Genomic DNA, 12,526 nt, shown 5'->3' on the forward strand with positions numbered 1-12,526 from the left:
CTGGAGATCCGCTCACCGTAGCTTACCCCTGGTAGGTCGTCCCCCTCAACAGTATCCGAAGCATTATACTTGTTACTGAGGGGAACGACCACAGAGGATCCCTGCACTGACTGTTCCAGCCCCTCTCACCGTCACCCATCTATCTTGATTCTTCGGAGTAACTACATCCCTGAAGCTACTATCTATGATCACCTCTGCCCCCCGAATGATCCGAAGTTCATCCAGCTCCAGTTCCCTAACGCGGTTTCTGAGGAGCTGGAGATGGGTGCACTTCCCGCAGGTGAAATCACCAGGGACACTGACGGCGTCCCTCACCTCAAACATTCTGCAGGAGGAACATTGCACTGCCTTTCCTGCCATCCCCCTGAGATAACTTGTGGATAAAAACAAGAAAAAGAAAGAAAGAGCCTACCTGATATTCACTCAACCCCTTAGCTTAGAGGAGGTGGCAGGGTGGGGGACACTACAAGTGTAGTGTCTCGGGTTTAGGAACCGCCCAACTTAAATACAGGTGAAAATGAAACACTTAACTGTCAACCACTGCGCTCCGCACTCTCACAGCAATCAGCTGTTATGGCCCGTGCAAACAATTTAAATCTTTACTACTTACCCAGCAGTGACTCTGTCCTCACTCTGACTGGATTCAGCTGGAAAGCCCCAAGAGTAAGTTTTAAAAAAAAAATTTACCCCCATTCTCAGCAAGCACTCGCTCAGCAACCACTGCGCTCCGCACTATAACAGCAATCAACTGTTATGGGCCCGCGCAAACAATTTAAATCTTTACTACTTACCCAGCAGTCACTCTGTCCTCACTCCGACCGAATTCAGCTGGAAACCCCCAACAGAATTCAGCTGGAAACCTTCTGCCCCTTATCTTAAATCCATGTCCCCTGGCCATTGATCCCTCCACCAAGGAGAAAAGTTTCTTTCTGTCTGTCTATCATAATTGTATACATCTCAATCATGTTCCCCTCAGTCTCCCACGCTCCAAGGAAATCAACTCCAGTCTATCCAACCTCTCTTCATAGCTAAAACTCTCGTGCCCAGGCAACATCTTGGCAAATTTCCTCTGCATCCTTCACGTGCTATCACATCCCTCCTATAATGTGGATTCCAGAACTGCACACAATGCTCTAGCTGTGGCCTAGCCAGTGTTTTATAGAGTTTTTGCAATGCCTCGTAGTTTGCCATTCTCTGTTGTGTAAGGATCATCACCGAGGCTCTCTATTCAAACAGAGCTAAAACAATTTAATTTCCTCTTCCCAAAAAGAAGCAGGAGGAATGCGCATGTGGCTTTGCTAGGATTTGCAGTTTTGCCTGTGTCGCAAGGTGCCATCGACTACTTACAAACATCAACTATTCTGTGCACCAGAATTGAAAGACATTCTTCTCCCTCAAAGTCCAGCTGATGTGGTAGTATAAACCATGCCGGTCACTACCCAGCATTCTGGCAGCAGTCATGATGCCTTCATTTTAGTGCACTGTGTCTGCTGCATTTTCATCATCATGGCAAACCAAAGAATGACTACTGGGTGACAAGAGCTATCCTCTGATAGCATAGCTTGTGATTGTGTTTTACAACTGACATCTGGGAGAAAATGCTGACATTGAGGAAATGCTACCAGAAAACGTTGATAGACCAGACAATTGATAAGCTGAGCAAATTGTTCACTACCTTCACCATTCTGGATGAAACCTGCAGGACTCAGTTGAGTGGGTCTGAAGATTCATGGTGGAATGCTGCAAAATATTGCCATCACTCCAGGACCATCATTCCCACCTATTTCATTATGGATTCTCGATTGAGAGCCCAAACATCCATTATTCGGTTTAAATAGCTGCATCCAAGGGAAAACATTGTTTGATTGCGAGCTCTTTTCCTTATATCTATTTTGTCAATTGCACCATGCTTATTTACACAAGATAATGAGGGTTCAAGTGCTTGTAGTCTTTGCTATTGATACTTTAAAGGCCAGATTGATTGGCACTTTTATAGGGCTGCAGTAAAAACAGTCTTTTAAAGGAAGTTATGAATAATTTTTTGAAAAGCTTTTCTACGGGACTTCCGGGTGCGGCTATGCAGAGCTAGGTCGCATATTCGGTAGCTCCCGCTTGGAACGGACTTTTGGGCTCTTTTACAGGGCCCCCACGGCATTTGTTTGACATTTCCCGGTGTGGCAAGAAGACTGCAGCATTCCCCTGACAGTGTCCCCCAGGAATGTTATGTCTTTTGGCTACCAGACCTGGCAGAAACAGTAAAGGATTTGGCTTTGGCTGCAGGTTTAGACAAAAGCCTCTTCCAGCATGCAGACAGGGGAAGGGCAAGCTTAAAGCTGCAATCTGACTTGACTCTATCAAAGGTGAATTCTAGCAGCAGAGGGAACAACTGTGAAAAGATCTACCAAGGCCATTGAAGAAGCAGGGACGAGGCTTCCGGTGGCGCCATGGAGGAGTAGGTCGCGTATTCGGCAGCTCCCGTCTGGAACTGACTCTCAGACCTTTTTCAGGCGTTTGCATAGACTTTTTAAACGGACCAGAAGTGTAACGGCCAAAGGAGCGGCACTGGAGCAGCGGGAGAAGCGAGGGAAAGAAAACAAAATGGCGGCGGCCAGGGACAAAGGAGAGCTGCAGGAGTTCATCAAACGCTGCTTCGAGGAGATGCGCAAGGAGATGTTGGCACCTATGCTTTCGGCAATTGAAGGACTCGGGATCACCCAGAAGGTCCACGAAGCTAAGATCCAGAAGGTACAGAAAAGAGTCAGTCAGAAAGAGGACGAGCTCGTGGGCCTGGCGGTGAGAGTGGAGCAGAACGAGGCACTACACAAGAGGTGGGCGGGAAGACTCGAAGACCTGGAGAACAGGTTGAGGAGAAAGAATCTGCGAATCCTGGGTCTCCCTGAGGGAGTGGAGGGAGCTGATGCTGGGGCATACGGGAGCACGATGCTCGAGGCGATGATGGGCACGAAGGCCCCTTCGAGGCCGCTGGAGTTGGACGAGGCACATCGGGTGCTGGCGAAGAAGCCCCAGGCAAATGAGCCACCAAGGGCGATGGCGGTGAGGTTCCACCGGTTCACGGACAGAGAGTGGGTCCTGAGATGGGCCAAGAAGGAGCGGAGCAGTAAGTGGGACAATGCAGAGATCCGAATATACTCGGACTGGAGCACGGAGGTTGCAAAGCGGAGAGCGGGTTTCAACCGGGCCAAAGCGGCGTTGTACCGGAAAGAAGTGAAATTTGGAATGCTGCAGCCAGCGCGACTGTGGGTCACATTCAAGGGCCAACACTATTACTTCGAAACGCCTGAAGAGGCGTGGACCTTTGTACAAGCCGAAAAGTTGGACTCTAACTGAGGGTTTGTGAGGGTAGGGGGATGTTTGAGGTTTGATGTGTGATGGTTGTTGTATATAGGGGTTCAATCACGTGCAGGAAATGTTACATGGGCTGGGGGAGAGAGACAAGGCCACGACAGGAGCTGCGCCAGAGGGGGCGGAGCAGGCTTTGGAAAGGGCGGGGGTTTTTCCCGCGCGCGGGAAGAAAGGCGGGAAGGGGAACGAAGGAATGCATATGTATTGGGAGACTCCCACGCGGGGAGGTCAATGGGACAGCGGGGGAAGCCGGGGTCAGCAGGCGTCAGCTGACTTATGGGAGTGACATGGGGGGAGCAAAAAAGCTAGACAGGGGTCTAGCGGGGGGGAGGGGAGGGGGGAAGGGGGGGGGAAAGGGTTGCTGCTACACTGGCCGAAAGGGAACGGGACACAGAAGAGGTGGTCGGGACGGGGATCCCCCCTCTGGGGGACTGGAGGGTGAGGGAGGCGTGGACACGGGACTGGCCCAGAAAAGGAGATGGCTAGTCGGCGGGGCGTGGGGGGGGGTGAGAGCCCCTCCAATCCGGCTGATAATGTGGAATGTGAGGGGCCTGAATGGGCCGGTGAAGAGGGCTGGAGTGTTCGCGCACTTAAAGGGACTGAAGGCGGACGTGGCCATGCTCCAAGAGACACACCTGAAGGTGGCGGACCAGGTCAGGTTAAGAAAGGGATGGGTAGGACAGGTATTCCACTCTGGACTGGACGCGAAGCAGAGAGGGGTGGCAATATTGGTGGGAAAGCGGGTGTCATTTGAGGCCAAGACTATTGTAGCGGACAATGGAGGGCGATATGTAATGGTGAGCGGTAGGCTGCAAGGGATGTGGGTGGTGTTGGTAAACTTATATGCCCCGAACTGGGATGATGCAGGATTCATGAAGCGCATGTTGGGGCACATTCCGGACCTGGAGATAGGAGGCCTGATAATGGGAGGGGACTTCAATACAGTGTTGGATCCAGCACTAGACCGCTCCAAATCAAGGACTGGAAAGAGGTCGGCGGCGGCCAAGGTACTTGGGGGTTTATGGATCAGATGGGGGGAGTGGACCCATGGCGGTTTGCAAGGCCGCAGGCCAGGGAATTTTCTTTCTTCTCCCATGTTCACAAAGCCTACTCCCGGATAGATTTCTTTGTTCTGGGTAGGGCGCTCATCCCGAGGGTGGAGGGGACGGAGTATTCGGCTATAGCCATTTCGGACCATGCCCCACACTGGGTGGAACTGGAGCAGGGAGAGGAAAGGGACCAATGCCCGTTGTGGCAGCTGGATGTGGGACTGCTGGCGGACGAGGTGTGTGTGGGAAGGTGAGGGGGTGTTTCGAAAGGTACTTGGAGGCCAACGATAACGGGGAGGTGCAGGTGGGGGTGGTATGGGAGGCGTTGAAGGCGGTGATCAGGGGAGAGCTAACTTCCATTAGGGCTCACAGGGAGATGACAGGGGGCATGGAAAGGGAGAGTTTAGTGGGGGAGATTTTGAGAGTGGACAGGAGATACGCAGAGGCCCCGGAGGAAAGATTACTTGGGGAAAGACGACGGCTCCAGACGGAGTTTGACCTGTTGACCACAGGGAAGGCGGAGGCACAGTGGAGGAAAGCGCAGGGGGCGACCTATGAGTATGGGGAAAAGGCTAGTCAGATGCTGGCACACCAGCTCCGTAAGAGGATGGCAGCGAGGGAAATAGGGGGGGTCAAAGATGGAAGGGGAGCCACGGTTCGGAGTGCGACGAAAATAAATGAGGTATTCAAGGCCTTTTATGAAGAGCTGTACAGATCCCAGCCCCCAGCGGGGGAAGAGGGGATGAGACGATTCCTAGGTCAGCTGAGATTCCCGAGGGTGGAGGAGGAAGAGGTGGCTGGTTTGGGGGCACCAATTGGGTTGGAGGAGCTGAGCAAGGGGTTGGGGAGCATGCAGGCGGGGAAGGCCCCGGGACCGGGCGGATTCCCGGTGGAGTTCTACAGGAAGTACGCAGACCTGTTGGCCCCGCTACTGGTGAGGACCTTTAATGAGGCAAGAGAGGAGGGGACCCTGCCCCCGACAATGTCGGAAGCGACAATTTATTTGATCCTAAAGCGGGACAAGGACCCACTGCAATGTGGATCGTACAGGCCGATCTCGCTCCTCAATGTGGATGCAAAGTTGCTGGCAAAAGTGCTGGCCACGAGGATCGAGGACTGTGTCCCGGGGGTAATCCACGAGGACCAGACGGTATTTGTAATGGGCAGGCGGTAAATGATGCCATCGGAGGAGGGAGAGGCGGAGATAATGGCAGCTATGGACGCGGAGAAGGCCTTTGACTGAGTAGAGTGGGAGTACCTCTGGGAGGTGCTGCGCAGGTTTCGGTTTGGGGTAGGGTTTATCAATTGGGTTAAGCTCCTTTACAGACCCCCGATGGCAAGTGTAGTGACGAACCGACGGAGGTCGGAGTACTTTCGACTGTACCGAGGGACGAGGCAGGGGTGCCCCCTGTCCCCCCTGTTGTTCGCATTGGCAATCAAACCATTGGCCATGTCATTGAGGGAGTCTAATAAATGGAAGGGGGTGGTCCGAGGGGGAGAAGAGCATCGGGTGTCGCTGTATGCGGATGATCTGTTGCTGTACGTGGCAGATCCAATGAGGGGATGGTGGAGGTCATGCAGACTCTAAGGGAGTTTGGGGAGTTTTCGGGCTACAAGCTCAATGTAGGGAAGAGTGAGCTCTTTGTATTACAGGCGGGGGACCAAGAAAGAGGGATAGGGGACCTACCGCTGAAGAGGGCGGAGGGGAGCTTTCGGTATCTGGGGATCCAGATAGCCAGGAGTTGGGGGACCCTACATAAACTGATTCTGACGAGGTTGGTGGAGCAAATGAAGGAGGATCTCAAAAGATGGGACATGTTACCGCTCTCGCTGGCGGGTAGAGTGCAGTCGGTCAAAATGGTGGTCCTTCCGAGGTTCCTGTTTGTGTTTCAGTGCCCTCCCATCGTGATCACTATGGCCTTTTTTCAGAGAGTAGGCAGGAGTATTATGGGGTTTGTGTGGGCGAATAAGACCCCGAGAGTAAGGAGAGGGTTCCTGGAACGCAGTAGGGACCGAGGAGGGTTGGCGCTGCCAAACCCGGGGAGCTACTACTGGGCAGCAAATGTGGCGATGATCCGCAAGTGGGTTATGGAGGGAGAGGGGGCGGCATGGAAGAGGATGGAGATGGCGTCCTGAAAAGGAACGAGCCTGGGGGCGTTGGTGACGGCACTGCTGCCGCTCTCGCCGACAAAGTATACCACGAGCCCGGTGGTGGCGGCAACGCTAAGGATCTGGGGCCAGTGGAGACGGCACCGGGGTGCAATGGGAGCATCGGTGTGGTCCCCGATCAGGGGTAACCACCGGTTTGTCCCGGGGAAGATGGACGGGGGGTTCCAGGGCAGGGATTGGAAGAATGGGGGACCTATTCATCGACGGGACGTTTGCGAGCCTAGGGGCACTGGAGGAGAAGTTCGAGTTACCCCCGGGAAATGCCTTTAGATATATGCAGGTGAGGGCTTTTGTGAGGCGACAGGTGAGGGAATTCCCGTTGCTCCCGGCACAAGAAGTTCAAGATAGGGTGATCTCGGGTGTATGGGTCGGGGAGGGCAAGGTGTCGGAAATACACCAGGAGTTGAAAGAAGAGGGGGAAGCGCTGGTAGAAGAGTTGAAGGGTAAATGGGAGGAGAAGCTGGGGGAGGAGATCGAGGAAAGTCTGTGGGCTGATGCCCTAGGTAGGGTTAATTCCTCTTCCTCATGTGCCAGGCTCAGCCTGATACAATTTAAGGTGGTCCACAGAGCGCACTTGACGGGGGCGAGGTTCAGTAGGTTCTTTGGGGTAGAGGACAGATGTGGAAGGTGCTCAGGGAGCCCGGCGAACCATGTCCATATATTTTGGTCATGCCCGGCACTGGAGGGGTTCTGGAAAGGAGTGGCGGGAGCAATATCTCAGGTGGTGAAAGTCCTGGTCAAGCCAAGCTGGGGGCTAGCAATATTTGTAGTAGTGGACGAACCGGGAGTGCAGGAGGCGAAAGAGGCCGGCATTCTGGCCTTTGCGTCCCTAGTAGCCCGGCGAAGGATCTTGCTAATGTGGAAGGAGGCGAAGCCCCCCAACCTGGAGGCCTGGATAAATGATATGGCTGGGTTCATAAAGTTGGAGAGGATTAAGTTCGCCTTGAGAGGGTCTGCGCAGGGATTTTACAGGCGGTGGCAACCGTTCCTAGACTATCTCGCGGAGCGTTAGAGGAAGGTCGGCCAGCAGCAGCAGCAAACTTGGGGGGGGCGGGGGGACGTCCTGGGATGGGCGGGGGAGAGGGGGGACTGCCTGGGAGGGTGGATGAGCAAGAGATAACATGAAGGGTTGGGGAAACTGGCACGTACGGGTGACGGCCAGTGTACAAAGCTGTGTAAATATATCATTTTGACATGTATATATCTTGCTCTGCGCGATTTCTCGTTTTTTTTTGTTACGGGGGGGGTGGGGTGGGGGGGGGGGTGGTTATTGTTTTTAAGGGAGAAAAATGGTGTTAAAAAACTTTAATAAATATATATATATTTTTTAAAGCTTTTCTACATATGCCAGTATTACAATAGGGTTCATTGGTTCTGTACAAAGTGTATACTGGATGAATGGCCTTATAAGTTCAATAGCGTGGCATTGGTGAGGGCCATTGGATGGGTGGAGTGGCATAGTTTGGCATGGAAAGTATGAAGGGCCATTTGGGTGTGTGGCTTGGCACGGGGAGCATGGATAAGACCATTTGAACTTGGTTTCTTAAGTTAGACTGTTCCCGACAGCTCTGAGCAACCAGGTATCATGAGTCCCTGGACTAGCTAGTCCAATTCCAAATAAATTGTGGAGGACTGGGGCAGCACGTTGGTGCAGTGGTTAGCACTGCTGCTTCACGGTGCTGAGGACCTGGGTTCGACTCCGACCCCGGGTCATTGTCCGTGTGGAGTTTGCACATTCTCCCAGTGTCTGCATGGGTCTCACCCCCACAACCAAAGATGTGCAGGGTATGTGGATTGGCCATGCTAAATTTGCCCCTTAATTGGAAAAAAACAATTGGGTACTATAAATTTAAAAAGGAAAATAAATTTGTGGAGGGCTGGGAAATGTTTATCAGAACAATGGCGGTGGCCAGGTTGGGGCTGCAGAATGCAGGCTCACGACTTGCATCAGTCCTATCCTATGCAGACAAAAGCTGGAGAAGGTGGAAATGAATCCAGAAGTTCTGGAATTGGTCCCGCCTGACAAGATTTTGCAGCGTTCCATCATGAATCTTCAGACTCACTCAACTGAGTCCTGCAGGTTTCTTACAGAATGGTGAAGGTAGTGAACAATTTGCTCAGCTTATCAATTGTCTGGTCTATCAACTTCTTCTGGCAGCATTTCCTCAATGTCGGCATTTTCTCCCAGATGTCAGTTGTAAAACACAATCCTAAAGACCCACAGTCTACCTGACTCTGTGAAAATCTTGCCCAATATGTTTGTTTGTTGTAGCCATCATGGGTTAATGGTGCAAGCTGTGAGCTTTAGGTGTGAAGCTTGCAACAGTGAGAAGTGCAAGGGTAAGGTGAATCACTTGATTGTTAAGTATGAATCATGATTTTAAACTGATTGCAGGTCGGTGAGTGATGGGATTGTGATGATTTGACCTAAGGCCTGTTCAGCTCCCACAAGACTCGCAGCACAGACCACAACTCACCTCCCCTTTAAGAAGCACGGGGTAGATTTAAGTGGTGCTGGAAAATAGTTTTATGGGCTTCTGCTGATGCGTAGAGCCAGCCGACATCACATTCCTTATTGTCTGCATGTAGAGAAGTAGGTTTGCATAACAATGGCATCCTTTCCGCATTACGTCCAACAGCTGTCAAGTTCCCATCCAATTTGCCCACTAAGGAGTCATATACAGTAACATTGACAAACACAATGTATTTGTGGCACTTGTTGAATCCAGGAGTCCCTGTTTGCTCAGCGATTTATTTTCACGCATCCACATTTCCTGGCCTTTTCTGATTGCACTGTCATGAATGATGCTTGCCTCTTAAATGTTCAAGCTTAAATGTTGACCAAGTCTTTCTGCATGTGGACATGAACTGCTTCAGTATCTGAGGAGTTGTGAATGATGCTGAACATTGTTCAGTCATCAGCGAACACCCCCACCTCTTGAGCCTATGATGGAAGGAAGGTTATTGAAGCAGCTTATGACAGTTTGGCCTGGAATACTAGCCTGAGGAACTCCAACAGCAATGTTCCAGGACTGAAATCCTGGGCTGCAACAACCACAACCATCTTCCTTTGTACTCAATATCACTCTAACCAGTGGCAGTTTCTCCCCTAATTCCATCAACTCCAATTTTGCTGGGGCTCATTGATGCCACAATGGGTCAAACACTGTCTTGAATTGAAGTCATTGTCACCTCATCACACATCTGCAATTCAGCTCTTTTGCCAAGAATATAATTATTTTTGGAGCTGGGTGACCCTTTTCTACAAGCGCAGAAAAGTGAAAGCACTTCTCTTAAGCTGCCTCAAAAACTTTGAACTGATATTTGATAAAAGGTTTACCTCCATTTTGTTTGCCAGATTAATTTTGAACTGACATTTGATAAAAGGTTTACCTCCATTTTCTATTTTAAAAAAAATTATTTATTATTATTCATTATTATCCAGTTTAAACAGATGAGTGAAAATATTAAAAATTGTCTTTCACTTCATCATGTCCATTTTTGAGAAGCCAACTTAATCTGAAGCATTCATTCGGGACTGAAAGTACCAAAATCCATTTGCGGCATTTGAAGGATTAAGTTGCAAGATGCAATCAGAGGATAAAGAACTGGCATCAAGGATATCTTGTACGAAATTGGAAGGGCTGGAAATGAAAATTCAGTGATGACCATTCTGGGTAATTCCCCACCCAGTGAGGAGTGACATTCACAGGATTTGCATCATGAAAAATAGTGTGATTTCCGACAGTGCAGTCTCTCTGTATTCACAATTGCAAAATAAGCCCTGATTTTCCACCATCGGTGCTGTTTGCTCTTATGGGGCGTCATTCTCCGCCGGCGGGAGTCTCCGTTCTGCCGGCGCCCGGGGGTTTCCCGACGGCGTGGGGCTGCCCCACAATGGGAAACCCCATTGACCGGCCGGCGTTACGGAGACTCCCGCCGGCCGGTCAGCGCAGAAATGTGGCGGGGCGGGTAGGAGAATTTCGCCCCTGATTTTAACTTTGGCAATGGCACTGTGGAATGCACAGCAGATCAGTGATAACACCAGATGTTCCTCCACATGTGATAAGAAGCCCTCACTGCCTTCCATGAGCATTGCCTGTCTACAAAATCAGCAAGTGGATTAAAGACTCAAGCTAAAGGTGAAACATGATGACAAGGAGGAGTTCTCAGGTGCCAAAGGACATATTAATGTCAGGGATCAATATGTAATCTACAGTATGTGTCATTATGCTGCTATTGCACTGAAATTGGATAAATTAAATCCATTCTTTTTTCCCAGCTATATTTTTCGACTGACCTTGGAAAGAAATGGGAGTTACTGCAGGAACGAGTGACAAAGGAACGATTTTATTGGTGAGAATAACATTTTTTATTTGGATGGAAATATCATTTATTTCATCTTTGTGCGAAGACAATGAATATCCTGAAACCTGGCACCCAATAGATATATCTGATCACTCTGATGGAAGTAATGTGTTTCTTTGCTCCTGAGTACTGACATTTTATTTCCATTTAACATTTTCGAACAAGTTTTGTAATAGATAATGAATACGTTATTCTGCTAAACTGTAAGGTAGCCTGGTGTCATTGAACTTCAAAGCAAGAGATGCAAAAGCACTTCTGTTTAACTCACAGGATGCAGTTATAGAAGTCTTCCAACTGTTATTGTCTGTGATTGTACCTACTGGGTGGAAAGAAATAAGGGGCAGACTTAACATCTGAAATGTCCTACTTTTACAAATTTTATGGCTATGAAAATATGAGCATTTTCTCATATGATATTGCGGTAATTGAGTAAACTTGTGGCAGAAGGAGAATGAATAGGTCGGAACCTGGATATGAGCCCCACATTCAGTTTCCATTCCATCTGTTTGGCCTCCTCCCAAAATGGGGCTGAATTTTTCCGTGCCCAACCCACCCCCCACTGCGGTGGGTTTCATGGTGGACAGGGGGCGACATTGAGGAGGAATATCCACAAATCAGTTTCAAACCAGCTTAAAATGACAATGGGATCTCCCGACGACCATGGTGGTTCACAATTCCTGTCAGAGGCTGGCATGAAACTAATGTGCTTCCCACCGGTGGGATGCAGATGAAGTCCTGGCTGGAATCGCCCACTTCACGCCCGTTCTGCCAGCAACAAATCACACTGGTCTGGAACACTTCAGACTCAACATGGCATGGACATATTGTTACGACCCCTGGTTTAGTGCACATTCAATTCCAGCCCCACTTGACCCCAGAATCGCAACTCAATTGGAATGAACAAATAATTCTTCGAAAAATAGGGTGGCACGGTGGCACAGCGGTTAGCACAGCTGCCTCAGGCGCCAGGGACCCGGGTTCAATTCCAGCCTCGGGTGACTGTGTGGGGTTTGTACTTACTCCCCGTGTCTGCATGGGTTTCCTCCGGGTGCTCCGGTTTCCCCCCACAGTCCAAAGATGTGCAGGTTAGGTGGGTTGGCCATGCTGAATTTCCCCTTAGTGTCCAAAAGGTTAGGTGGTGTTATTGGGTTACGGGGACAGGTTGGAGGTGTGGGCTTAAGTAGGGTGCTCTTTCCAAGGGTTGGTACAGACTCGGTGGGCCGAATGGCCTGCCTCCTGCACTGTAAATTCTATGATTCTATGAAAGACACCCGAAGTCTTTGGTCCTTGGCTGCCCAATAACTACAATCACCAGCTTTGTAAATTTAAACAAAAAATAATTTTATAAATAATAGCTATAATTAAATATTCAGCAAATACAACTTGTTAACGATTAGATAATTCCTAACCCCCCATTTTTAACTCGTCCCACCCTCTATATATACACACATACACACACATAAGACAAACAAACACGGAGGGGAAAAGAGGGGTGTAAAAATAATGATGAAAGTAAAAAGGATAAGATTTTTTGTTTTAAATGGTTGTCTTCTTGCACACCTTCCTTCAGTTTAAGC

General features: G+C 49.9%; 1 protein-coding gene across 5 annotated transcripts in view; it reads left to right on the top strand.

The window, feature by feature from the left end:
* sorcs2 (sortilin-related VPS10 domain containing receptor 2) overlaps positions 1–12,526 on the top strand; it is a 963,142-nt gene that overhangs the window by 670,597 nt on the left and 280,019 nt on the right. For all 5 annotated transcript variants that reach the window (XM_072495949.1, XM_072495950.1, XM_072495951.1 and 2 more), the window contains exon 5: positions 10,864–10,937. In XM_072495949.1, the coding sequence (XP_072352050.1) occupies positions 10,864–10,937 (74 nt within the window). The remainder of the gene's footprint in view (positions 1–10,863; positions 10,938–12,526) is intronic.

The sequence above is a fragment of the Scyliorhinus torazame genome, chromosome 3 (assembly GCF_047496885.1).
Source record: "Scyliorhinus torazame isolate Kashiwa2021f chromosome 3, sScyTor2.1, whole genome shotgun sequence".
NCBI classification, from domain to species: domain Eukaryota; kingdom Metazoa; phylum Chordata; class Chondrichthyes; order Carcharhiniformes; family Scyliorhinidae; genus Scyliorhinus; species Scyliorhinus torazame.